This window comes from Acomys russatus, chromosome 6, assembly GCF_903995435.1.
Source record: "Acomys russatus chromosome 6, mAcoRus1.1, whole genome shotgun sequence".
In the NCBI taxonomy this organism is placed as follows: Eukaryota; Metazoa; Chordata; class Mammalia; order Rodentia; family Muridae; genus Acomys; species Acomys russatus.
The window spans coordinates 67,063,643-67,090,670 of record NC_067142.1 but is presented as its reverse complement, the minus strand read 5'-3'; the positions used below and the strand labels follow the sequence as shown (position 1 = coordinate 67,090,670).

The following is a 27,028-nucleotide window of genomic DNA, read 5'->3' as shown; positions in this document are numbered from 1 at the left end:
TCTTCCTCCCAAGTGCTGGAACTAAAGGCATGTGCCACCACACCCTCCCACTTCTATCAAATACTTTGCAGCTCATGTGCAGCCAAAGGAGCTCTCCTGACATGGCCTCATGCAACTTATTTTCCTGGCCAGTCCTTTGATCTCAATTGTCCATGTTCTCTTTGAGCAAAGAACGGAGTCGAAATTGGTGTCATAGAGGGCCATGCCAAGGCAAGTGGCTAGAAAATATAGGAAAATATAGACAGGTCAGAGACAATAGAGAGGCAGAGAGAAGGCCTGACAGATGAGGCAGCACGGAGGATATAGGAGGGGACTGTGAAAGTCTTGAGAGTGTGACAGAGACTCGCTGGTCTAAGTGTTGTCTTGCTGTGTGCACTGAACAGTACTGAGGATAGGGAAAGGGTCCAGGGTCAGAAAGCCAGGTATGGTGGCATGTGACTGTTGTATCCTAGCAGTTAGGCTAATGAAGAAGGTTGTGAGCTCAGGGTCTGCCTGGGGCACTTAGCAGTGCCCAGTCTCAAAAGAGAAAAGAGCATGGGGGAGCTGGAGAGATGGCTCAGAGGTTAAGAGCACTGCCTCCTCTTCCGGAGGTCCTGAGTTCAATTCCCAACAACCACATGGTAGCGCATAACCATCTATGATGAGATCTGGTGCCCTCTTCTGGTGGGCGGCACACATGTAGGCAGAACATTGTATACATAATAAACTTGAAAAGAAAAGAGCATGGGGCTAAGTCAGGGGGAAGATAAAGAACATGTAAAGATTTAGGTCAAGGCAGAAAGCATATCTCATACGAATGCAGATCAGCTGGCTTGCGCCCACTTCCTCCTGCCAGCCTTCCCTCTTCCTGCTTCTTTCCTGCTTCCTCCAAGATAGAGACTTGATTCAAAATAACTGGGAGAAGTGGGAGTCTTAGGCAGCCCCTCTCTTGGGGCTAGGGTGATTACTGGGTAGAAATGAAGGGTACAGAGCTGGAGTGGATACAGCTTGTGAGTACATGAGGCTCAGGTTACACATCCAGGTAAGACTCAAAGGACGAACAGCATTAGAGTTTAACTAGAAGAAAAAGAAACAAAGCTGAGAGAAACTGGAAAGGACCCTGGGATGGGGAGTGACTATTTCTCAAAAGAAGAGGCAGCAAACAAGACTGGTAGCTCAGCTGAAGATGTGTAGAATGGGTAGCAGACCAATAAGATTTAAGCAAAATGATCTCAGCCCCTCTAGTCAGCACCTTGTCTAATCCAGAGTGTATCAGATCCATGTTTAGTTGATGGGAAGTGAGTCAATGGGAAACCTTAGAGATTAGCATTTAGCTACAGACACAAGAACTGGGGGGTAGGGGTGGGGGCAGGCCTTTCTTTTTGTTGAGGTTATTATTTAACTTTTTTCAAAAAATTTACTCATTTATTATTTATTCTGCCCGCATGGTTGTGAGCCACCATGTGGTTGCTGGGAATTGAATTCATGACCTTTGGAAGAACAGTTAGTGCTCTTAACTTCTGAGCCATCTCCCCAGCCCCTATTATTTAACTGTTTGTTGTTTTTTAAGACAGGGTCTCTCTGTGTAGCCTTGGCTGTTCTGGACTTGCTTTGTAGACCAGGCTAGCCTCGGACTCACAGCAATCCACCTGCCTCTGCCTCCAGAGTGCTGGCATTAAAGGCGTGCGCCACCACGCCCAGCTTATTATTTAACTTTTAGAGTTAGGATGGTTGGTTTAGTTCTGAGTAGCCATCCTCCTGCATCAGTGTCCCAAGTGCTGCAATCAGAGGTGGTGTGTATTCATGTTCACACGTGCAGGTGTGTGCATGTGGGAGCCAGAGGACCGTCTCAGGTATGGTTTCTCCGATGCTGTGCACTTAGATTTTGAGACAGGGCCTCTCACTGACCTGGAGTAGAGTGGCTGGCCACCAAGCCCTAGGGATCCACCACCTCTAGCTTTGTCAGATATTTTCATGTGGGTCCTAGGGATGGCATGAGGATTTGTGGCTTACATCCCTGAGCCATCTCCCCCACCCGCAAGCCTCAGGTATTTATTTTAGAAGAGTTTTACCATAACCTTGGAAAACCGAGGCTGTTACATGCCAGACACAGGAAAAGGTCGTTGGATGGACAAAGACACAAAGCTATTTTTGAATCTCAGCTTAACATACAGGTGGGGGCAGGCCTGTTATCTTAGCTACTCAGGAGGCTGAGGCAAAGACTGCCTAGGCTACAAAATGAGTTCGAGGCCACCCTGGGTCACTTTATCAAGACCGGAACTCAGCTAAAAAAAAAAAAAAAAAGGATGGGAGATACAGCACAGTGGTAGAGTGTTGCCAGCATCCGAGGCTCAATCCTCAGTACCACGAACTCTGAACAAGGAAGGAAAGGACAGAGACAAAAGCAATGAATGGGCCCTGGTAGTCATATAGTCTATGTCTGTGCAAACCTTCCTCACGTAGTGTTCTCTCAATGTCTAACTGGGATCAGGAGGTAAAAGGCCCAGTGTGCGCCTGCTCCGCTGAGCCACACCATTCCCACCGAAGCCTTGGACACTCAGCTTGGATTTCTCAAGCTAATGGGGAGTAAGTTCATGTTTAGACACCAAAGGCCAACGTCATAGCCATCCTTCACGCTCAAAGCCCAGCCTGGGAGACACTGATCCGGGCTCTACTCCACCCCAGCTGGGTTACGAGTAGAAATCTATTTCCTCCTACAACTGCAACCGGTCTGATCTGGGCCTCTGCATTCTGCGCTAGGTCCTGTGGGGACGGCTAAGGCCTTCAGGAACTGGGCTTGACTACAAGGAAGAGAGCAGGGAGGGGCAGGAGTCGGCTTCGCCCTCCCCATCTTACCCCACCCACCTTCTAAGGCTGGGCAGCTTCCGCCCAGGATCTTATCAGGAGAAACTCCAGGCCCTTAATTCTGAGTTCCACAGGGCCTCCGTTCCCGTGTGTCCTATGAATCTAATGAGGGAAGATGAAATAATTATTCTTCCTAGGACTAAATAGTGAGATACTGTTCAAGGTATGCCCTAACCTATTTTTTCTCAACCACTCTAACTCATCTCTTCCTCCATTCAGTCTCCTTTCCTACCACCACCCTTCTCTCCACTAACTTCTCTCACTGAGACTGGACTCTACTGCCCTCTAGTGGCCAGAGCAGAGAGGCCTCTTCCACCCAATCAGTACCTTCCAGGACTTTACCACTAACAGCCCCTTACATAAATGGGAACGTGTAGGGGGAAGTCTACTCAAATCTCTGAATGCGAAGCCACTTAGTCCACGTTCATTCCTTCAACTTCTGACTTGTGACGTTTTCCTCCCTACCTCACCCCTAGAGAAAATTCCGAGTTGGAAAACCTGCAGCAAAAAATTAAGAAAAAGACAGTCTCCACCCACCACCACCACCTGCCTCAAATGTCATAATCACAGGCTAGTTTGCTGTTAGCGGCTTCTTCTAAGTAACTGTCGGCTTCCAGCCTTTTTGAGCGAAAGTCTTTAAGATTATCTACTGGCTTCCCCACATCTCGTTGTCCTGACGACATCACTGTAAGATCGCGGTAGCTAACCAGGTCTCCTGTTTCCAAGGTAACAAGCGCTTTGCGACCTGCGGTTTGCAGCGGCCGCACTGCAGTCCCTGCAAGAGTTGCTAGGCGACAGCGGTGGGGAGAAGAGGTGGCTAGAGTGATGACCTGGGCTGGTCTTGGAAGGGAAGCTAGCCCATGCTTGGAGAAGTGTTGGGCCCCACGTTGAAGGGGCGCCGCCCGAAGCGACAGAACTGCTTCCCCTCCCCCCGCTGGATTCATGACTGGGGTGGAGTCCCCCGGTCGAGTAAGGTCGGCATGGACCTGGAGGCCAGTGGCGAGGGACGTGCTTCTGGCTCGTGCCTTCCATTCATGCACGGAACTGCAGGGACGGTTCTATCTGGTAGGGGGTCTCCTAGAAGGCGGTGCAAGAATGCCCAGCAGCGAAACGGTGGTCTTCGACCCAGCTGGGGGCCAAGCATTGCGACTGCCAGCCCGGGGCGGTCTCCTTCGCAGTCACCACGACGCGGCACTGGTGGGAGGACGTTGGCTGTGCGTGGTGGGTGGCTGGGACGGGTCACGTCGCTTAGCCACGGTGACCGCGCTGGACACTGAGAGTGGAGTGTGGGAGGTATGGACTGCGAACCCTGACAGCTGCCCTCCTGTTGGCCTCAGCAGTCACACCTGCACTCGCCTCTCCGATCGAGAGCTGCGGGTGTCTGGCAGGGAGGGTGGTATCCGCACTCAGCGACGCTACGGAAGCATCTACACCTTAAAGTTGGACCACAGCACCCGAACTTACTGGTACTGCAACCTCTGCCCCAAACGTTCGTTTTCTCTATACTCTAGAAAGATAAAACCTAGCAAACTTACTGGTAATTTATCCCTGTCCTCAGCCTAGCACCTTTCAGCTTGGAAATTGTTTACTTCCTTCGGCTTAACTCTATCTGCCCCCAAGCCTGATTCTTTCTTTCACAAGGGCACACTGGCAAAGCGGCTCAATACCCGAGTCTTTTCAGAAAATCAAACTCAGGCCTGAATTTATGTATACCAACAGCTACAAGGAAGAAGGCTACCACACGGCCTCACGATCAGGTCACTGTGCTGCCCTGCTGCCAACTCCTGGACCCCACCCGGGGTATCGGCTACTGCTCTTTGGGGGCTGCACCTCAGTTGAACCAGAGGTGGCAGGGCAATGGAGCCACGGGAAAATTAAGGTATAGCTGTTCGCAGTTTAACGTGGAAAGGGACTAAAACTGTGATGGGCAAACCTTCTGACGGTCCCCTCCCTTTCTTCTCTCCCCAAAGGAGCAGCCACTTGTTGCCCCTCGTTTAACGGAACAGCTCGCAAGGCTTGTGAGCAGCGGGCAGGGGCTGCAGCAGGGACCCCAGGGCCTGCGGCACCATTCCTGTTCAGTGGTGGGACCCTTCGCTGTACTGTTTGGTGGAGAGACTCTGACCAGGGCTCGAGACACGATCTGCAATGACCTCTACATCTATGACACACGTGAGAGCCAAACTCATGTTTGAAGGGAGGGAGGAGGGAAAGAGATGAGAACCTGAAAACTGCAAAAAGATAAGAGTGGTGGGACAGAAAGAAGGAAAAAATAGTTGAGAAGAGTTAAAGAAATGCAGGAGGTGTGGTTGTGCACGCCTTTAATTCCAGTACTCAGGAGGTAGAGGCAGGCATACCTCTGAGTTCAAAGCCAGCCTGGTCTACATACCTAGTTCTAGGACACCCTGTCTTTAAAAAAAAAAAAAAGTTAAAGAAATGCAATAGAGGACGAGAAAGATAACCCAGCACAGCTCGTAGGATCTCTGCCAGCCCGGTCTATATAACGAACTCACTGTAAGACCTCACCTAATATATATATATACATAATTTTAAATAGGGCCACAGCCACACATACTGGTGCACATATTTAATTCCAGCTCTTGGGGAGGGCAGAGGATCTCTGTGAGTCAGAGGCAGTTCCAAGTCAGCCAGGGCTACACAGAGAAACCTTGTTTACCGAAACAGAAGACAAAAAACCAGAGCCAAGCATAGTGGTTCACACCTTTAATCCAGCACTTAGGAGGCAGAGGCAACCAGTCTAGAGTGTTTGAGACTAGCCAGGGAGACAGAGTAAGGCCCTGTTTCAAAAACAAAACAAAGTAAATCATAACATAAACAGAACATAAAAGTTGAAAAGGCCAAGAGATCAAATGAGAGTAACAGGCGCTTCACTGGTGCTGAAGCAGAGACAAAGGACCCCTGCTCAGTAAGCTCCTCTGCTTTCCACCTGACAGGCAAGTCTCCGCCCCAGTGGTTCCACTTCCCCTGTGCAGACCGTGGACTGAAGCGCATGGGCCATCGCACTTGCCTTTGGAATGACCAGCTTTATCTGCTCGGGGGTCTTGGTGAGGACGGCAGGACAGCTAGCCCACAGGTTTGCATCCTTGAGCTCCTCATCTGAAGACTGGCAGAAAGGCACACGGCCAAGCCTGTGTTGTGGAGGCCCACAAAGCATTCTCATCAGCGCTACTGCCCTACTTCAAATGCTTATTAAATTTCGATCTGAGAGTCAACATTTTGTCTCTGAATCCTCTTTAGAAGAGCACTAAATGAGCAGGTATCTTTATTTACAAGGGAAAGGACAAAATATGGTCCTTTCTGATAATCTGAGCCATTAACCGGGTAGAAACAAAAGCCATAAATTATACCCCATTTTTGTTGTTTGTGTGAAACAGGGTCTGAACCTACTTTGCAGACCAGGCTGGCCTATAACTCAGACATCTGCCTCCTGTTGTCTCCCAAGCACTAAAAGTAAAGGCATGCGTGCCACCATGCTCAGCTGTGCACTATCTTTTGCCCTCAATGTAGCCCTAAATGAGAGAAAGTCCCAGGCTACAGCTAAGCATTCTGACCAAAACGTTTAATTAACAAAAAATATTACAATAGCTGAGAAAATAATAATAATAATAATAACAATAAAAAGAAATCAGAAGTGGGAATCAGGGTAAAAAAAAAATGCAGAGGCTTAAGTTCCTAAGAGACCAGCACCCCTGCTGAGCTGGACTTAGCCCCAGCCCCTTCTGAGTTTTCCTTGGCTGCTGGCTTCTCATCTTCCCCCATAAGACGAATGTTGTGCTTTTCCCGGAATTCATTGAGTTCTTTCCCCTTTGCCTGAAGCTGCTGTGACAGTGCCTCAATGAGCTTCTGTATCTAAAAGGGGAGGAGGGGGGGAGAAAAGAGGTTATAAAAGGCTTTCAGGTCTGCCCTGGAATGGAATATGGTTAGAGGAGGGGAAACAATACTTTTTGCTTGTTTTGTTTTTGTTTTTGTCTTTTGAGACACGGTTTCTCTTGCTGTCCTGGACTTGCTTGTAACCCAGGCTGGGCTTGAACTCACAGTGATCGCCTGCCTCTGCCTCCCAAGTGCTGGGATTAAAGGCGTGCACCACCACGCCCAGTTTAAGATAATACTTTTAACCTCACCTTTAGCCAAGAGTTAACAAAACCCAAACTCTCAAGTGATTTCTTTCTCAAACACAGTGGCTTATACAAGGGAATCATCTGGGCTGCTTACTTTTGTTATTGATTCTTCGACAGTTTCATAAAAGTATATGCTATATTCTGATCATACTTAGTCCCACCTCCTACCAACTCACCCTACAAGTTCCCCACCTCAGAGTCACATTTTTCTGTTTTGTTGTGTGGCCCTTGGAGTTTAACCAGGACCACCCTTGGTCTGGAGAATGAGCGACTCACCAGAGTACATCACTTAAGACAATGACTCCCCTCCCCCTCCAACCTTCAGTTGGCAATAGCTCCCCAGGGAGGGTGGGATGCTTGCTTTTATATTAGTATTATCATACTACGGTTTCTTCTTTTAGGTCACATTAATTTTTTTTTAACTTATTGATTTATCCCAGGCTAGTTTCAAATGCAAGATTTCCCTGCCTCATCATCTTAGCAAGTTACTCACCAATGTATGCCACCCGAGTCAGTACTCTTTCTCCCTTTAAAATGTCATTTGTGGTATCTTCAGGGGTCTGGCTAGGGATCCAGAGAGCCCAGGAAGCTTCATTTTACACTGGTTCTTGCTGGAGTCCATGTAGCTCAGTGGGAGAGCACTTAGCCCACTCTGCATAAGGCTGGGTTTGATGCCCAGATCGGCCAAACTAGTTCTTCAGGTGATTTAGATTCAGATATCCATAGACTCAGCTCTGCCCATTCCCCTCCCAACTCAACCACATCAAAGAGCCCGTGGAGGGCTCACAGCCAACAACTCCTCACGTAAGGCGTTAGACTTCGTAACAGTCAAAAGGGCATAGGCTAACAGGCTATGTGCTATCCTCATGCATTTCTGCCTGGACTTTGTCCCCTCACATTCCCTACATCCTTGTTCACCCGACTTAACCTCTTGCTTGCCCAAACTCCTATTAAGGACTTCGTGCTCACCTGTTCCTTGTTACCCTCCAAGGCGGGCAGCACCTCTTTGACAGTCCTCTCTACCAGCACACCTCCAACCATGCGGTAGCACTTGCGGGTTTCATCCACTTCCTTCAGAGTGTCGATCACTAGGCTAGGGATGGGGACAAGACAAGACCTCAACATTCAGTCCCCCTACTGCAACCCCCCCTCACAAAATGGCCCGTCCAACTATTCTGCTCTGCGACTTTCTGACCTGTGCTCATTCAGTTCCATCTCCAGCTCAGCTGCTTTGGCTGCCAAGCCCCTCTGTTCCTGCCGAAGGCGATTAAAGCCAGCAATTACCTAAGAGAGAAGAGATGAGACAGTGAAAAGACCAGAAAGTCAAGGCAGCATGTGGGATGGCAAGTTACAAAAGGCAGTAGTGGGTACCTATCTTGGGAATGGAGTAGATACAGATTTGCAATTTCTTTGTGTGGAATTCTTTGTGTGGAATTTCTTTGTGTGGAATTCTTTCCCCAGTAGGCACTCCGTAAGTGCCTACATGTGTGAGACACTTACTAGGCACAGGAGGAGTTAGCAGTAGATCTGAGTGTGAGAGATAAAGGGGAAAGGAGCTGCTGGGATTCTACACGAGACGTGCAGGCAAGGAGGGCTGTCTCCCTCCCCAATTTATTCATTTTTTGTAGTATATGTTTGTGAGTGTGATGTAGTGTCTGTTAGTATGTACGTATGTGTACCATTTGTGTCTGGTGCCCAGAGACCAGAAGAAGGCATCAGATTCCCTGAAATTGGAGTTATAGATGGTTGGGAGTTACCATGTGGGTGCTGGAAGCTGAAAGTGGGTCTTATGCAAGGCCTTTTTGTTGTTTTTTGAGACAGGGATTCTCTGTGTAGCCTTAGCTATCCTGAACTCACTTTGTAGAGCAGGCTAGCCTTGAACTCATAGAGATCCGCCTGCCTCTGCCTCCTGAGTGCTGGGATTACAGGCCTGCACCACCACTCCTGGCTAATAGGTTTATTTTTATTTATTTATTTATTTTTGGTTTTTCGAGACAGTTTCTATGTGTGTAGCCCAGGCTGTCCTGGAATCACTCTAGACAGGGCTGGTCTCAAACTCACAGAGAGCTGCCTACCTCTGACTCCTGAGTGCTAGGATTAAAGGCATGTACTCACCACCACTACCCAAATGGTTTTTTAGAAGATTTATTATTATTACATATACAGTGCTCTGCATGCATGTACACCTGCAGGCCAGAAGAGGGCATCAGATCCCATTATAAATGGTGGTGAGCCACCATGTGGTTGTCAGGAATTGAACTCAAGACCTCTGGATGAACAGTCAATGCTCTTAATCTCTGAGCCATCTCTCCAGCCCCCAGACTTTTCAAAAAACTATATATGCGTGCACACATGTGCATGCATGAGTGCTGTAATCACAGAGACCAAAAAAGGATGATGGATTCCCTGGAGCTGGAATTAAACCTGGCTCTTCTAGAAGAGCAGTTGTATTCTTAACCACCAAGCCAGCATCTTTCCAACCCTTGCCTTGAAGCTCTTTAACAATAGCTCAGGGCTGGGGACAGAACTCAGTGAGAGTGGCCTTAGCATGCAAGAGGCGTTGGGGTTCAACTGCCAGCACCACTTCTGACACCCAAAAAGAACTCTTACTTGGTGTAATCATCCCCACCCAATGTGGACTTCTTACTCCTAACTTGGTAGGGTTTCTGTGGGGCTGCCAACCACAAACCCTTGCCCCTTGGCCCCAGAGGAACGTAACTCGCCATCTTTTCTCAGGTATTTGAGAGACAAAGGAGCTCAGTGGCCTGTGTTCACAAAGAGCTGACCTTGCACTCCACTCCCGGATTGCTTAAAGCTGCCCCAGTCCTTCAACTTTAGTCTAATTAGCCCTTTGTGCTCAATTTTAGCAAACTACCTGCTATTCTTCAAAAACACTCATTAAAACAGGCCTGGCTGCTCACACCTGTAATCTCAGCACCCCCAGGCCAGTCAGGGCTACACAATGACATCCTACCTTGAAGAAATAATAATAATAAAAGACAAATTAAAAAACAAAATAAAAGAAGCTTGGCTAGTGCCTCTGGTCTATAATCTCAGGGCTGAGGCTGAGGCAGGAGGATCAAGAGTTCCAGGCCATCTGGGTACACAGAGGCCTGTCTTTTAAAAGGAGGAGGGGAAGGGTCCTGGGAGAGGACAAGATGGGAAGGGAAGATGAAGAAAGGTAGGCAAGAAAGAAATGTAAAGGTGGGAGGGGAAAACAAAGAAAAATAAATGCTGTGGCTAACCCAGATTCTAAACGTTCTCCCAGCACCAAATGGCACACTCTTCTGGATATGCTGTGCTGTACTCCCACTGATGTTCTCACCAATAGCAACCTGTTTCCTTCACACATCCGCTCCACCACCCGAACCTGCAGAGCCAGAGGTCAGGCCAAGGGCCTGGAGTGATGCCAGCAGGCATCTCCCGGTGAGCTATCCCCCAGCCCCCTACACTAAGTCATTCTAGTGTAATATGAACTATTTTTGTTGTTGGGATATGAACTAAAATAAATCTACTGAAATTTGTGAATTATTCCCAGTTGTGGAAAAATTTAGCCACAAGTACAGTAAAAGTAAATGCACTGTCATCAGCTAATTGCAACGTGACTCTAAGTGAAATGCAAAGTAAGCCAGTTTGAAGCAGACATCTTTGGGTCTCTAGGATAATGAAAGCAGGTTAGTTTCATTCCTACTCCTCATAATTCTCACTGTTCCTTTTGTTGTGTTGTTTTGTCAAGAGAAAGTGTGTGTGTGTGTGTGTGTGTGTGTGTGTGTGTGTGAGAGAGAGAGAGAGAGAGAGAGAGAGAGAGAGAGAGAGAGAGAGAGAGAGAGAGAGAGAGAGAACACGCGTGGGAGCGCACAAAAGCGCACCCGCTTGGGGTTTATAGATTTTCATTGGGGCTCCATTCATGGGGCAGAGGCAGAAAGATCTCAAGTTCAAAGCCAGAGCCAGACTGGTAATCTGTATTCAAAGACTCTGCCTCAAAACAAAAACCCATGCACGCATAGCATACAAACACAAAGTTTTCTTACAAAACTGTGTTTGCTTCTCAGTTTCTTTCTTAACCTGGCTATCACCCAAATAATTGAGACTCTGTTATATTATTTTAATAAGCTTCACAACAGCTGAGCAGTTTTACTTTTTAAAAAATATTTATTTATTATGTATACAGTGCTCTGTCTGCATGTACACCTGCATGCCAAAAGAGGGCATCAGACCATATTATAGATGGTTGTGAGCCACCATGTGGTTGCTGGGAATTGAACTCAGGACCTCTGGAAGAGCAGCCAGTGCTCTTAACTTCTAAACCATCTCTCCAGCCCCCCACCCCTTTTTTTGGTTTTCCAAGACAGGGTTTCTCTGTGTAGCCTTGGCTGTCCTGGACTCCTCCTCCTTTTTTTTTTTTTTTAATGTAAGTATTTATTTATACATATGAGCACTCTATCTGTATGTACACCTACATGCCAGAAGAGGGCATCAGATCTCACTATAGATGGTTGTGAGCCACCATTTTGTTGCTGGGAATTGAACTCAGGACCTCTGGAAGAGCAGCTAGTGCTCTTAATCACTGAGCCATCTCTCTAGCCCTCTAAGCTAATATGGCTTCCTCCCAGCATATATTCCATGAATAATAAGAATGAAAATAGTTCTATGTAGTCATAAGAAGTGATGGTGATTTATAAAAGAATACATTATATTTTAATTAAATTGCATTATTTTTAGTTGGGGATATTTACATAGAATATGCTTTAATAGGGACTCTCAATATTGACTAGTCTATCCCTGTTTACACCAGACAATTTTTTGTTTTGTTTTGTTTTTGTTTTTTGAGACAGGGTTTCTCTGTGTAGGCCTGGCTGACCTGGATTCATTTAATACACCAGGCTGGCCTTGAACTCACAGACATCCACCTGCCTCTGTCTCCCCAGTGCTGGGATTAAAGGAGTGCACCACCATTCCCGGTTCCCACTGTTCCTTTCAAAATACAACTTTTCTACAGGCCTTTTCTCTATGGCTATATCTAATTATTCTCTTTTCTTTTTGTTCTTAAGTTGCCTGGTGTAGCTGGGTGTGGTGGTGCATACTTTTGGTCCCAGCACTTGGGATGTAGAGGCAGGCAAATCTCTGAGTTCAAGGTCAGCTTGGTCTACAAAGCATATTTCAGGACAGCCAGGACTACCACAGAGAAACCTGCCTACCCTCACCCCCCCAAAATAAAGGGATTTATTGATTTTGGGGACCGGAGAGATTGCTTACCAGTTAAGAGTTCTTGATGTTTGGGGGCTGGAGAGATGGCTCAGTGGTTAAGAGTGCCACCTGCTCTTCCAAAGGTCCTGAGTTCAATTTCCAGAAACCACATGGTGGTTCACAACCATCTGTAATGTGATCTGATGCCCTCTACTGGCCTACAGGTGTACATGCAGGCAGAACACTGTATACACAATAATAAATAAATAAATCTTTTTTTTTTTTAAGTGTTTCTGCCCCCCAAAAAAAAAAAAAAAAAAAAAGGACTTGATGTTCACTGGCGTAACATGGTAACTTAAGACAGCCTGGACCTCTAGTTCTAGAGGACCTGATGCCTCTTCTGGCCTCTGTGAGCACCAGGAATGCATGTGGTACACATACATCCAAGCAGGCATTCATACACATAAAGCAAAGATGAAATCTAAAAAAAGGGTCCAAACTTTATAGACTTACTTGGGTTCAAATCACAGTGCTGCCTTTATTATACACTGCTACCTGACTAAGCTACTTGTCTTTTTTCCCCTACTTTTTCTATTAAAATATAAACAATACACAATAGGACAGTGTCGGAACAGTATTGGCATTATGAATCATACAGTTTTTCCTTGTGCTGGCAATCTGTACACTGTACAGTACTTAGCAACATCACTGTACGCTGCCCACTAAAACTAAACACACTTTAGGCATTGTGACTGTTTCCTAGGGACAAGTCACACTCGGTTGAGAGCCAACACCAACAAACACCACCCAGGTGGCTGACTCAGGGTTAGTCCTCTACTCCTCTTAGGTTTCTAGGGTTTCCCAGAGAAGAGTTCTGCCTTCTCCTTCACCCCTATTTCCCCTTTCACCTCTCATTTCTACAGTGGGACTAAAGAGTCTGCTCATACCTTTTCTTCATTTTATTACCTACACTATTTCTACACTCATGGACCCAAGCCTTCTCCAGACTCACCGTTATCAGTTACAGGGGATTTTGGAGCTTATTTTCAGCCAGTGAGATGACTCAGCAGCTATCTGCCCTTGCTGTCCAAGCCTGATGACTAGAATCAAATTCCCAGAATCCACGTAAAGGTGGAAGGTGAGAACCAGCCTTGCGCCAGCATGATAGCTCAGTAGGTAAAGACACTTGCTGCTAATCCTGACTACTTATGTTTGATTGACAACAGACACGAAGTAGAAGAAAGTACTAACTCTGGGAGAATTATCCTCTGACTGCTATATCAGTGCTGTGCACAAGGATGCACCCATATACAATGGAAGTATATTAAAATGTTTTAAATAGACTGAGAAATAGGGCACTCCAAGGAAAGCACCAAACGAAGTCAGTTCATAACCACCAAGCCAGCAAGGAGTCCAATACACAGAGGACAAAGACTGAATCATGAGAGTGCAGGATAGAAGAACGGAAGAGAACTAACGCAGACTATCAGTCCTTAAACTCAGATGGTGGTCAGGCCTGTAACCCCAACACTCAGGGGGCTAAGCCAGAAGGATCGGGAGCTCAAGGTCAGTTCCAGTTACATAGTGAATTCAAGACCAGACTGGGCTTCTTAAGGGTCAGACAGACAAGCCCAGGCAGTGGCCAACACCTGTAATCTCAGCACTCAGGAGGCAGAGGCAGGCAGATCTCTGAGTTTGAAGCCAACCCGGTCTACAAATTGAGTACCAGAACAGCAAGAGTAAACAAAACAAAAAGTCTGACACACACACACACACACACACACACACACACACACACACACACTCTTCATCCATCCAACACAATAAGTCAACAAACCCCAAATATGAAGAATGGAAAAACAAAATACCAATAATCCAACCAACCAGAAAAACATTCAACAAAATTACAGTAATTAGCAAACTCCTATCAATAACCCTAAATGTAAGTAGTCTTAACACTCCAATTAAAACGTAAGACCAAAGCCTGGCATGGGGGCCCATGCCTTTACTCACAGCACTGGAGGCAGAGGCAGGCAACCTCTGTGGGTTCACAGTGAGTTCAAGGACAGGCAGAGCTACATAGTCAGACCCTATATCAAGAAGAAAAAGAGGGGCCGGGCATGGTGGCACATGCCTTTAATCACTTGAGGCAGGTGGATCTTTGTGAGTTCCAGGCCAGCCTGGTCTACAAAGAGAGTCCAGGACAGCCAGGGTTCTGTGGAACAGAGAAACCCTATCTCAGAGGGAAAAAAAAAAGGAGGAGGAGGAGGAGGAGGAGGAGGAGGAGGAGGAAAGGAAGAAGAGATAAAAGAGAAGGAGGGAGGGTAGAGAACCAGATGACCAGGTCATAAACAGTATCCAAATATGTTGTTTCCAAGAAGCACACCACCCAGGTTAAAGACAATCTAAGAACCCTTAACTAAAAATGAGAGAGATGGTTCAGTGCCTAAAAGTACTGGCTGCAGCCAGGCATGGAGGCACGCGCTTTTAATCCCAGCACTGGGGAGGCAGAGGCAGGCGGATCACTGTGTGCTCAAGGCCAGCCTGGTCTACAAAAGCCAGTCCAAGACAGCCATGGCTACACAGAGAAACCCTGTCTCAAAAAAGCGCTGGCTGCTCTTTTAGAGGACCCAGCTTCAGTTTGCAGCACCCACAGGGCTGCTGGCACCTCCGTGTAACTGCAGCTTCAGGGTTTCTAACGTCACATAGACATGCATGCAGGCAAAACACCAATGAACATAAAAACAAATTTAAAGAAAATAGAGCCTAAAAGCTTAGAAAATTCACAGCCTGGCTGTATGCAAAGTGAAGATAGGTTCAAGACAGTGACCAGGCCAGCAAGACGGCCCAGCTGGTACAGGCACTTGTGCCCAACCCTGACTGGCTACCTGAGTTTGATCCCAGGACTGATTCAGTGGAAGGAAAGAACCAGTTCCTGCAAACTGTCCCTCTGGTTCTCATTTTGGAGATCTTGGAGGCTGTTCCTCCAATTGTGGAAGCAAAAGCTAGGGTCTTGAGGGCAGAAAGAACTCAGTCGACCTGCTCCTCACATCCCAGCATGCTCCAGGTATTTACAGTGTACACTGCCGTCAGGAAGAAGAACATTAGCAGTAGCCTGTGCTAGTGTCCATCTCCTCATGGTGCTTTTTTTTTTTTTAAATGTATGAGTGCTCTATCTGTATGTACACCTGAATGCCAGAAGAGGGCATCAGATCCCATTATAGATGGCTGCAGGCCACCATTTGGTTGCTGGGAATTGAATTCAGGACTTCTTAGAAGAACAGACAGTGCTCTTAATCGCTGAGCCATCTCTCCAGCCCCCATCATGGTGCTAATTCTGCAAGCATGCAGAGTGTTAAGAGCTATGGAGAAATGGCTTCCTCTAACAAAACTTCAAAAGATGCACTGGGCTGTTGGAGGCTGGATGGGAGTGTCCAGGCAGAAACCTAAGGTAGAAATAGGAACTGTCACAAGAGAATCCTCACTGGAACAGTCCCTAGTGAAGGCCAGGAAGCTGCCAAGTTCCCTAATAGCACAGCAGCTGTCAGCGTACACCAGCTGCCTAGAAAATGCAGCCCGCTAGCCCAAGAGCATGAAGCATGGACGGAGCCCAGCACACCCACAGATGTGGAGCTGACCCACAGGTTAGAGGCCCAGTCCCTGCCCCAGAGTCTCCAAATGACACAGAGAGAATTGTTACAGAATTGTAGGATGCCCATCCTTTTGGAATCAGAGCTAAGGTGTGTCTGTCAGGCCTCCTTCTGCCTTTACTTCTCCTTTAGAAAGGGAAGGTCTACCCTTGCCTGCCTCTGCATCACACGCTGGAAGTAGATATGATCACAAAGGATCCTGGGATTCTGCGTTAGTATTACAACAATTTAAGACTCTGGGGATCACTGGGACAGAAAAACATATTTTGCACTGTATGGCATGAGTTTTGTGGGGAGGGGGTATAATACTATGTTCGAGGAGGCTTTTTCCTCTATAAAAACACATGTTGAACTTGACAAATGACAGGGATTTTTCTTGTCTTTTTTGAGACAGAATCCCATGTAAACTCACATTGGCCTCAAATTTGCTTGGCCTCAAACTTGAAGTCCTAATCTTGACTCTACGTCTTCTCCAAATACAGGGACATCACAACCTACTTTGTAGCAAGACTTTTACTTTTTTTTAAGCTTACTATTATACGTGTGTAGATAATGTGCATGTGGGAGTGTGTGTGTCATGGCACACATGTGGAGGTCAGGAATTGGTTTTCTCCTTCTACCTTTAATGGATTCTGGGAATGAAGCAGACCAGCAGGCCCTCAACCCCTGTATCATCTTGCTGGCCCTATGGAAGAACTCTTTTCTCCATTTTGAGTGAGTTGCAGGCAGAGGCCCAAGGCTGCGGACGAAAGAAGAAACCATCCATCACTCTCCCATTTGACACACTGAAGCAAACTTTTAGGGACTAGTTTTGTTAATGGCGTGTTCAGGGGATTCCCTACCCTGCCTTTCAGGGCTGGAATTACATCTATGTGAACTTTGAAGATTCAGGCTACCTCCCTCACACTTTAACCATGGAGCTACCCTTAGGCCCTGTGGCAGAACACTTATTTATTTAGAGGCAGGGCCTCACTCACTATGTAACCTTTACTGGCCTGAAATGTACCTTGTAGACCAGGCTGGCCTCCAACTCAGAGCTCCGCCTGCTCCTGCCTCCTGTGTGCCACCATCCCCGTCAGCGGCAGAGGGTTGAAAGGGTGTGTGGATGACAGTACTTTCCTTGCAGCAGCAGGCTGGTTTTCAGGAAAGCAGCTTTCAGTAAAGTTAGGCTGCTCCTCGTGCTCATTCACCCTTTCCCTGCTTGCACTATGATGCTCTTGCCAATGTGCTGCTATGGCTATGGAATTCTCAGCCTCCAGAAACTCGAGACAAACAAACAAACAAACAAACAAAAAACAAAAAAAAACCAAAAACCTTTCATTTGTAAATTTCCCAGGCTCTCCATATACACACACAAAAGAATGAAGTGGGATACTATCAGAAGACATAGTCCAAAATGTAATATTTTTGTATAGTAAGATTATTTCCTATTTGGACATTTTGCTATGTTTTATACACTTCTGAAGAGATAAGCATGTTTTTATGTTGGTCCCAAGTGTGGGATGGGGAACAGACTAGTGAGAGAGCAGGATGTTTATCCCCTTAGAAGTCAAGCCATTTCATGGGGGAGCTTGGATGTTGCCAGCTGAAAACATCCTAGTAGAGCTAGTAGTCCAAAACAAGAGGCTTGAGAGAGAGGACTTGAGGTTGTTTTGGTTGTTTGTCAACACTTCAAGAGACCTCCTAGAGAGAACTGCTCCAGGGCTTTGGACTCCAGCTGAGACTTCTGTAGGCTCAATTTTCTTAACCAATATATTTTATTAACAACTTAGTGACTGAGCATACGTCACTTATAACCCGACTAACCAAAACAATAGGAAAAAAGGATTAAGGAACACAATAGCAAAACCGTAAGGATATCAGTTCCGAGAACAATTCTCCTGGTGTAATCAGCAGAATTTCTTCTGCTGGAATCTTGAGTAACCAGAACCCTGAACCTCAGCAGGAGCCGGAGCCCAAAGCCTTCCCTCAAGCGGCTCTCTCTAGGAGCATCTTAAAGTGCAGCCAAAACTATCCCAGGTCTCCAAAAAGCCCCGCCTCCAGTTCTGGGCTAATTTATATATCTCCTCCCAGAGTCTGTTCATGGGATCTTTTCAGCTGGCAACAATTAAGCTCCTGCTCGAGGTGGTTGCTCTTCTTCTAGTGAATTAACCTCACCTGTTCTCTCACGAGACTGTTCCAATCCCGCACTTGGAATCCTAAAGAACAGGTTTATCTCTCCTTCAGGCTTCAGGTTCCGGTTGCTCCAGGTTTCAGCAGCAACTTTGGTGGGATTGCTGGTTTGCTGAGGTCCTGCTGACTACGCCAGAAGAATTGTTCCTCGGATCTAATAGCATTAAGGTTTCATTACTGTGTTCTTTAATATCCTTCTCCTATTGTTTGGGTTAGTCGAGCTGTAAAGGAAGTTGGCTCCTTTAATAAGTTCATAATAAAATACAGTTGTTAAGAACATTGAGCCTACACACTTCCTACAGTAAATGTATTGCTTTATTGAGTAAGCTAGTAGTAAAATGTGTGTTTTTATGATTTCTCTATACTTGCATTAAAAATGTCTCAAATTCGGGGAGCTAGGGAGATGGTTTAGCAGCACGTGCTGCTCTTGCAAAGGACAAACTCATAACTTCGTGCCAGGGGATCTGATGCTCTGACCTGCACAGTCAGAGGTCACCAGGCACGAATATGGCACACACATACATGCAAACACTGCTCCAGGTGTGATGGTGCCCCGAGGAGGCCAGAACAGGAAGAAAGCCACAAATCCTAGACCATCATGGTCTACACAGGAAGTTCCAGGCTAGCCAGGGCCACACAGGGAGATGCTATCGCAAACAAATAAAACCACAACAGCACACCAATAAACAATAACAGAAATAAAACAAGCACCTAGCATAATACCTACTCCTCTTTCCCTTGTGAAAGACACATTTGGCTTGAACTGTTTCGGTGATGAACACTTTTATTGGGATGGAGAGAAAGTTCCACAGGTAAAAAGCCCAAGAACCTGAGTTTATCCCCAGAACACACTGAGGTAGTCCACAAAGAAAGTTCCAGGACAGCCAGGGCTATTACACAGAGAAACCCTGTCTTGAAAAAACCAACAAACAAAACAAAACCAAAGCAAACAAACAAGGCAGGCAGGCATAGTATTGAGGCATGAGCCAATGGAATGCTAGTGAACTTCAATTTTGAGGCACATTTGTTATCCCAGGGAAGGCACAGGGAGGGCCTACGGATTCTCTGGCTAGCCACCCTAACCTAGCTGGTGAGTTGTAGGCCAAATGAACACACCTGTCTCAAACAACAACCAATTGGACAGTGCACAAGGAAAGATACCCGTGACACCTGATGCCATCTGTGCTCTAGCCTCCAACATGTGCACATGGATGCATTCAATTTCCTTGAGGATTTTTCTCTACCACCCCTTGAGTAACGGTAACTCCATCCCTTTCCCACCTTTTTTTACTCATCGACAGTGCCATTATCCATCAGAGACAGAAGCCCTGAACCCCTCTTCAAAGTGTTGCAATATATCTTTTCTAAGTCCACTATCATTTCCAATGCCAGGCAGTTCACATCTCGTTGCTTTTGAACACATTACTTCTAATTAAAAAAAAAAAAAAAAATCTTCCTGTGGGTCTGGAGAGGTGGCTCAGTGGTTAAGAGCACTGGCTGTTTTTTTCAAAGAACCTGTGTTCAATTCCCAGCACCACATGGCAGCTCACAACTGTCTGTAATTTCAGTTCCAGGGGATCTGACACCATCACATGGATACAGGAATAACACAGATGGGCATAAAAAACAAAACAAAACTTCACTTGACTAACTTTTCTCATCCTTTACAATGAGGCTGAAGTTTATCCTCTAGAAAATAAAAGCAAATTAGCATTTATCTATAAGGATTGTCCAGATCATGTGCATGCGTGTCTGTGTGAGAGCATGTGCACTCGAGTGCAGTTGCCTTGGGGGCCAGAACAGCACACTGGATCCCCTTGAGCTAAGTTACAGGGAACTGTGAGCCAACCAAGATGGGGGGAAGAGGGGGGCACGGGTGGGGTACGGACCAAATTTAGGACATTACAAAAGTCATCTCTCCAGCTCTAACTAGCATTTATTAAACACGTCCTGTGTTCTCTGTATTTTAGACATGGTGGAAAAAGGAATCACGTCATTTTTCTTGCTTAGTGCTCTAAATAGTTATGAGACAGGAACCACTGTGTTTTTACAGATAGAGGAGGGTAAAAAGTAATGGGAGAAATCACATATAAACAAAAATTACACTCCAAACACAGGTCTATCTGACTCTAGGGCAGAAGACCATCACCACCGCCCAATTACCTCACGGCTTCCCTTTTCTTCTTACCTGCCAAGTCCTAAACCTACATTACTTTGGAATCTCTTTCCAAACTGTGCCAAAAAAAAAGTTCTTTATATGCAAAAGTTTTTAGTGTAGGGGCTGGAGAAATGGCTCAGTGCAAGAACACTTCCTCCTTTCGCAGAGGACCTGGGTTTGGTTCCCAGGACACACACAGTAGCTAACAACCAGTGTCAGAGACTTTGACCTGTCTTCTGACTTCCATGGGCTCTGCACACATGTGGTGCACACATACATTCAGACACGCAAACATACACAGAAGAAATATTTTAAAGCCTCATTGTTTTACTTGCCTTTCTGCCTGGCTTGTTTGTTTGTGACACTGTTTCACTATGTAGCCCAGGCTAGCCTAGAACTGACAGGGTAACCCAGAGCGATTACAGCAGGATTACCGTGGCTGCTTTTTTTTAAGTTAATGAGTCTTTGACCAAGCTTAAGACAAGGTCTGCTTCATTTAGCCATTTCTCTATGTTGAGGAGAGCCTAATACAAGGCAGACCCTCAAAAAGTTTAAGGGTGCCCCCCCTTTTCTCACTATGTCAGAAGCTACCTCTTCCATTCTTAAATTTCACTACACTTTACTCTTAGAACACTTACTTTCTTTCTTTCTTTCCGAGACAGGGTTTCTTTGTGTAGCCTTGGCTATCTTGGACCCACTTTGTAGACCAGGCTGGCCTCGAACTCACGAAGATCTGCCTGCCTCTGCCTCCCGAGTGCTGGGATTAAAAGCGTGCGCCACCATCACCCAATAGAACACTTATTTTCTAACTCAGTAGAATTATGAAAATCCTTTTTCTTCCCCCAACAGACCATGCTCTTTGATAAGGCATAGTTTTTGGTTTTTTGAGACAGAGTTTCTGTTTAGCCCTGGCTGTCCTGGACTTGCTTAGCAGACGAAGTGAAAGGCGTGCGCCACCATACCTGGCTCCACAGGGCAGGTTTTAAACTCTTTATGCTGATACTTTTACCTGTACTAACTGTTCAACACCTGATAAATGTATTTATGATTAAAAGAACCGCTCAACACATACATATTCCCAACCCTTTGGCCTCTAACCCAGGTGGAATCAGACACCTTCTCAGATTCCACACCTCAGGGCTTTCCCACTTGACCTACTACAGCCCTGGCCTCTACTATTTTCATTTCAATTGTGCAATTTTTCTTCTAATATCGATTAAACATTAGTCTCAGCCGGGCGTGGTGGCGCACGCCTTTGATCCCAGCACTTGGGAGGCAGAGGCAGGCGGATTGCTGTGAGTTCAAGGCCAGCCTGGACTACGAAGCGGGTCTAGGACAGCCAAGAGTACACAGAGAAACTTGTCTTGAAAAACAAAAATACAAAAACAAAAACAAAAAAACCCTCCAAAAACATTTAGTCTCGATTAACAAATCACGGTTCCCATACCACAAATAGCTTTCTAATTTGTCAGATATATCTCAATGTTCTGAGGAGCAGGAGAAGCAAATCTGAGTTAGAAAAGGGTTTCTAGTCTCTTCTAAAAAGTCAAAACGGAGCGAGTTAGAGGCCAGCGTGGGCTACTTTAGTACCATTTCTCAAACGACCAAACAACCCGGGGCCGGAAGTAGTGGAGCACACCTTTAACGCAGCACTCTCGGAGGCAGAGGCAAGCAGATCTCTGAGTTCCAGTCCAGCTTGGTCTCCATGGTGAATTCCATAAAAGCCAAGGCCACACTGGGCGACCCTATCGTAAGCCTCATCCCCCAACTCCAAGACCAAAAACACCAAATCAAAGCACAAAGCCAATCTACTGAAGACTCCCTTGTCAAAATAGTTACAGAACACTACATTGTTCGGGTCTGAGTCACGTGGCTCTGCAGCGTGCCCGCGATGGTTTTAGAGTCACAGCCTAAACAACCAATTTATTAACTAATAACTCTCTGGCATTCGTTATTCTAGATGCCGTGCCAAACCATACAGTCTTCAGGATACCTCGGAGACGACCCATTTCCTCAGAGACCTGGACACCCTCCCAGATGCCGCACCTCAGGGCTTTCTCGCTCGGCTCACCCACCCACCGGGGGTGGACGTGCCCACCCACCTCCTCACGCCCTAGGAGGGATCCTGGTCACCTCCAAAGAACCTCCCCTCTCCCCTGTGCGTAACCACGGCGAACGTGGAAAGGGCTAACGGCTCTTACAAGCCACACACCCTGATTCTCGCACGCACTCGACGCCGACCCAGGCACTCTCAAGAGCTCGCGGCTCCTCACCTGTTCGGCCGACACCGCCCCCTTCCCCGTGCCGCTCCCGCTGCTCTTGCCCACACGACCGCTGCTGTCCGCCATTTTCGCCACCTGCAAGCTTTCCGGCCTGCGCATTCCCATTGCGTCACATCCTGCCTGGTAGTTACCGCCCACTTGCCCCTGCGCTTCTGGCTCCAGGCAGCTCCTCAGATCCGACCCCGTGAATGGTTTTGGCTGTCTTCATGTAGGACCTACTCCCCAACCCTGCCCGCTGCGGTGAATTCCACCTGCGATGCCTTTAACTTGTGCAACAGAGCTTCTTGGCCCCCGGGGAGATGCGGGGAAGGACGCGATAATCAGAGGGCGGGGGCTCGGGTTGGGATCTGGTCCTGTGCCCCCTACCCACCACGAGATGGTGGAGATCTAGGGAGGGTGAACTTTCCTTCTGAGATTCTGGGGTAAGGGGAAAGATATGTGTTGAGTCTATAAAGCTGTGCAGGTGGCACAGCGCAGAAGAGAGAATTGGGGAAACAAGGAAGGTTCCAGGAGATGACTTGAACAGCGGAACGTTTGGCAGAGGAAAAGGGCTTCAGTTTTAATGTGAGATCACTGGAAGTTGAGGTATTAAGGCACCGATCATAGTCTCCTCTCCCATTTTCCCATTTTATGATCTCTTTCCATAGGTACTAATAGTAAAAAGTGTTTTGGAAGCCTTGGGGGAGGGGATTACCGGCCTGGAAGTGGCAGAGAATTCTAGAAACTTAATGCTTGAAGGAGGCTTAGGTTTCCTGATTTCTCACCTTCTTCAGGCTGAGCTTCGTCACCAGGCCTCCTCGCCAACTCCTGTCCCTTCTGTGTCCCGGACACCGACTGCCTCAAATCTCTGTACTTTGTACTCAGCCCAGGTAACGTGGTTTGTTATGGTCTCTGCTTGGCACACAGCTGCTCAGTTCGTGTTTATTAACTACAGAGTGGGAGACAAAGGTGTCTGCATCCACCAAACATTTAATGAGTGAACTCCAGCAACGCTCGAGTTCTGCTGTGTAAGAATGGAAATAAGTCGCTAGGGATTGTGGGACACACCTGTAATCCCAGGACTTGGGAAAGGGGCAGGAGGTTCGATCAGAAATTCAAGGTCATCCTCAGCTACATAACAAGACCTGCCTGGGCTACAAAAGGCATTGTTTCAAAAAAGAGAGAAAAAAAAAAAGTCTAGGTTTCTGGCCCCACCCCGATTGGAGCCTGAGTTTCTCCATGCTGGCAAATCTGAGAATACTGCCTGTACCATTCCCAGGCCCAGAGCCATGGCGGAGTCCTCATCAACTTCCTGGGAGCTGCCCCTGGTGGCTGTGTGCCAAGTAACATCAACACCAAACAAGCAGGAGAACTTTAAAACATGTGCTGAGCTGGTTCTAGAAGCTGCCAGACTGGGTGCTTGCCTGGCTTTTCTGCCTGAGGCATTTGACTTTATTGCCCGAAATCCTGCCGAGACTCTATTGCTGTCAGAACCATTGGATGGGGACCTTTTGGGACGATATAGCCAGCTTGCCAGGTACAAGGGTGGAAGGGAAGTAGGGTCTCCCTTGGGCAGTGTTCCTGGATTGCCACATAGAAGGGTTAGAGCACTAAAGAGATGTGTCTCCTGCCTCCCACTGCCCCCAGGGAATGTGGAATCTGGCTGTCCTTGGGTGGTTTCCATGAGCGTGGCCAAGACTGGGAGCAGACAAAGAAAATCTACAATTGTCATGTGCTTCTGAACAACAAAGGTGAGACGGCATAGCCTTCAGCTTGCCTCTTCCCAGGCTTTCCCCCTTCCTTCAACTCTGTTCCTTCAGCATTATTTCTTTATTGGTTTTTGAGACAGGGTTTCACTGTGTAGCCTTGGCTGTTTTGGACTCATTTGTAGACCAGGCTGGCCTACAGAAATCACAGAGATCCGCCTGCCTCTGCCTCCCAGAGTGCTGGGATTTTACAGGCGTGCGCCACTGTGCCTGGCTTACAGCATTATTACCCCAATTGCTTGACTTTCGGGGTTTTATCGGTTACTCTTTGGGGAGGAGAGCTAGGCTGGGCTTTCAGAGTGCCTGTACTGAGTATTTGTTCTTTACTTCTGCTCTAGGATTAGTAGTGGCCAGTTACAGGAAGACACATCTATGCGATGTAGAGATCCCAGGTCAGGGGCCTATGAGAGAAAGCAACTCTACCATGCCTGGAAAGGCTCTTGAGCCACCCGTCAGCACACCGGCAGGCAAGGTGGGAGTTTGAAGAGGAAATAGGAATACCCCGAAAGAGTACTAACATCCTTCTTTGGCCTAGGGTAATGAAGGTACTAGATGTTATGATGAACAGGACAGGGGCCGTGAGTGGGTTGTTTCTCATTTCAGATCGGTCTAGCCATCTGTTACGACATGCGGTTCCCTGAACTCTCTCTGAAATTGGCTCAAGCTGGGGCAGAAATACTTACTTACCCTTCAGCCTTTGGATCTGTTACAGGCCCAGCCCATTGGGAGGTAAGAAAATACCTCTTCATGACTTTTAATTCTCAGCAGTGGGCATACGGCGGCACAAACCTAAATCCTAAGCACTAGAGGATGGCCACGGGTTCAAAGCCAGCATGCTTTACATAGTGATACCATGCCTCAAACAAACAAACAAAAGCCAGGCAGTAGTGGCAAACAAATACCCTGAATCCCAGCATTCAGGAGGCAGAGGCAGGTAAATCCATGAGTTTTGAGGCCATCCTGGTCTACAAAGTGGGTTCCAGGACAGCCAAGGCTATACAGAGAAATCCTGTCCAAAAAAAAAAAAAAAAAAAAAAAAAAAAAAAAAAAGGCAAGCAGCTGGGCATGGTGGTGCACGCCTTTAATCCCAGCACTCAGGAGGCAGAGGCTGGCGGATCACTGTGAGTTTGAGGCCAGCCTGGTCTACAAAGTGAGTCCAGAACAGACAGAGCTACACAGAGAAATTTTAAAAAGGCAAGCAAACAAACAATAACAGAAATAGTGGGGTATGGGGGTACATGCCTTTTGTCCCAGCACTTGTAGTAAGGCAGGGGCAGGCAGATCTCTGTGGATTCCAGGACAGCCAAGGTTACACATCAAGACCTTATCTCAAAAAATACAAAACAAACAAAGCTTATTCTCCTTCCCTGTTCTTCCCACTTCACGAGTGGGCACTGTGTAGATTGGCCTGTAGTGTCCACTTGTCACTTGCCTATTAATCGCTGATTGTATTTGAGTGGACACACTTCTCACCCTCAGGTGTTGCTGCGGGCCCGGGCCATCGAATCTCAGTGCTATGTGATAGCGGCAGCACAGTGTGGACGGCACCACGAGACAAGAGCAAGTTACGGCCACAGCATGGTTGTAGACCCCTGGGGTACAGTGGTGGCCCGCTGCTCTGAAGGGCCAGGCCTCTGCCTTGCCCGGATTGATCTCCACTTTCTGCAGCAGATGCGCCAACACCTGCCAGTGTTCCAGCATCGCAGACCTGACCTCTATGGCAATCTGGGTCTACCACTGTCTTAAGGCTTTTACCTTCTGTTAGTTGAGACACACAAACACTGTGAGGTGATGCTACTGTGACTTGTAGGCCGGACCCAAGCACAGTTCCCTTTACTTGCAGAATTTTAAATGGTACACTGGCTCAGGTTCATGGGGAGGAAGAGACTTTGACCTGACCTCAAATTTCAGTTTCAGAAAAGTGAAATTTTATATAATCAACTGTTTATTTCATGAAAACTGAAGTTATGCTCAGGGCTGAGCAGCACTGGCATTGAAAAAATAATAATAATAATCATAATGTCTGTGTGGCCATCTCCTTTATGGGCTGGGAGGGGAAGTGGTATGGTACCTGCTCGACTAGGCTCCACTTTTAAGCCTCCTGGCTCAAACACGCCTCCCTACCTAAGAGTGCAGTGCTCAGTGTGTGTACTGGCCCCCTTCTCCAGAGTAAGGGAGGAGGAAGAAAGGCAGAGGGGCAGGAGGAGGGGTTGGGACTCAATACTTCACTTTCTCTCAAGTCAGAAGGAAACGAGAAAAGGGGCATGGGGTAGAGAAGAGTGAGTGTCATTTTCACTGGAAAATGGAGGGAAAACGTCACACACTGCTCCCTTCTCTTTTTCAGAGGAAGTGTTTTTTAACCAACAGGCTCTGTTCCGCCCATCCCGTATATTGGTGTTCACACACACACATCACAGTTGGGAAGGTAACCAGGCCGGCCGAATCCTCTCTGGCTGTTGGAGAGGATCTAACAAGGGAGAAAAGGAGGGAGCCACACCAGGCAGCAGGTTCAAGCTGTGGAATGACAGAAAGGCAGAGAGGAGCAGCAGCACCAGAGGCCAGGAGACAGTGGAAAGGGCCACAGCTTCTTTGTTTTTAAAAAATTCTATAATTTGGAAGAAGGTGGTAATTAATTTCCAAAATACACTTCCGAGTCCCACCTTCCACATAGCTCCTTTACTCACAGCCCTTTGGTTTTTCAGACAAAATTTAAGAGCCCTCATAAAGCCATAAGTATTGATTACCCCTCAATGCACCTGAAAGCAATGTTCAGTCCCTTACAAGGCTATAGACTCCGTCCCTATACACTTGTCTTACGGCTCAGTGGTAAGGTGGCTGTAGACACACACGAGGG

At 47.1% G+C, this 27,028-nt stretch overlaps 3 protein-coding genes across 4 annotated transcripts; 2 read left to right on the top strand and 1 right to left on the bottom strand.

Annotated features, from left to right (window-relative positions):
• Window positions 1-3,381: 3,381 nt before the first annotated feature.
• Window positions 3,382-5,962, top strand: Klhdc9 (kelch domain containing 9). Its single transcript, XM_051147866.1, has 4 exons — window positions 3,382-4,310; window positions 4,564-4,723; window positions 4,815-5,013; window positions 5,796-5,962. The coding sequence occupies exons 1-4, from the start codon at window positions 3,787-3,789 to the stop codon at window positions 5,960-5,962; spliced, it is 1,050 nt and encodes a 349-aa protein (XP_051003823.1). The 5' UTR covers window positions 3,382-3,786.
• Pfdn2 (prefoldin subunit 2) lies at window positions 5,264-23,302 on the bottom strand. 2 transcript variants are annotated; one of them, XM_051147869.1, is made up of 4 exons: window positions 23,194-23,302; window positions 8,176-8,264; window positions 7,950-8,073; window positions 5,264-6,711 (listed from the first exon to the last, which is right to left on the bottom strand). In XM_051147869.1, the coding sequence occupies exons 2-4, from the start codon at window positions 8,193-8,195 to the stop codon at window positions 6,535-6,537; spliced, it is 321 nt and encodes a 106-aa protein (XP_051003826.1). In that variant the 5' UTR covers window positions 8,196-8,264; window positions 23,194-23,302; the 3' UTR covers window positions 5,264-6,534. The 2 variants fall into 2 exon arrangements, with proteins under 2 accessions (XP_051003826.1, XP_051003825.1); XM_051147868.1 differs by lacking the exon at window positions 23,194-23,302 and adding an exon at window positions 22,421-22,556.
• Window positions 23,209-26,477, top strand: Nit1 (nitrilase 1). Its single transcript, XM_051147867.1, has 6 exons — window positions 23,209-23,298; window positions 23,688-23,945; window positions 24,056-24,159; window positions 24,513-24,646; window positions 24,778-24,903; window positions 25,654-26,477. The coding sequence occupies exons 2-6, from the start codon at window positions 23,698-23,700 to the stop codon at window positions 25,918-25,920; spliced, it is 879 nt and encodes a 292-aa protein (XP_051003824.1). The 5' UTR covers window positions 23,209-23,298; window positions 23,688-23,697; the 3' UTR covers window positions 25,921-26,477.
• The last annotated feature ends 551 nt before the right edge of the window (window positions 26,478-27,028 follow it).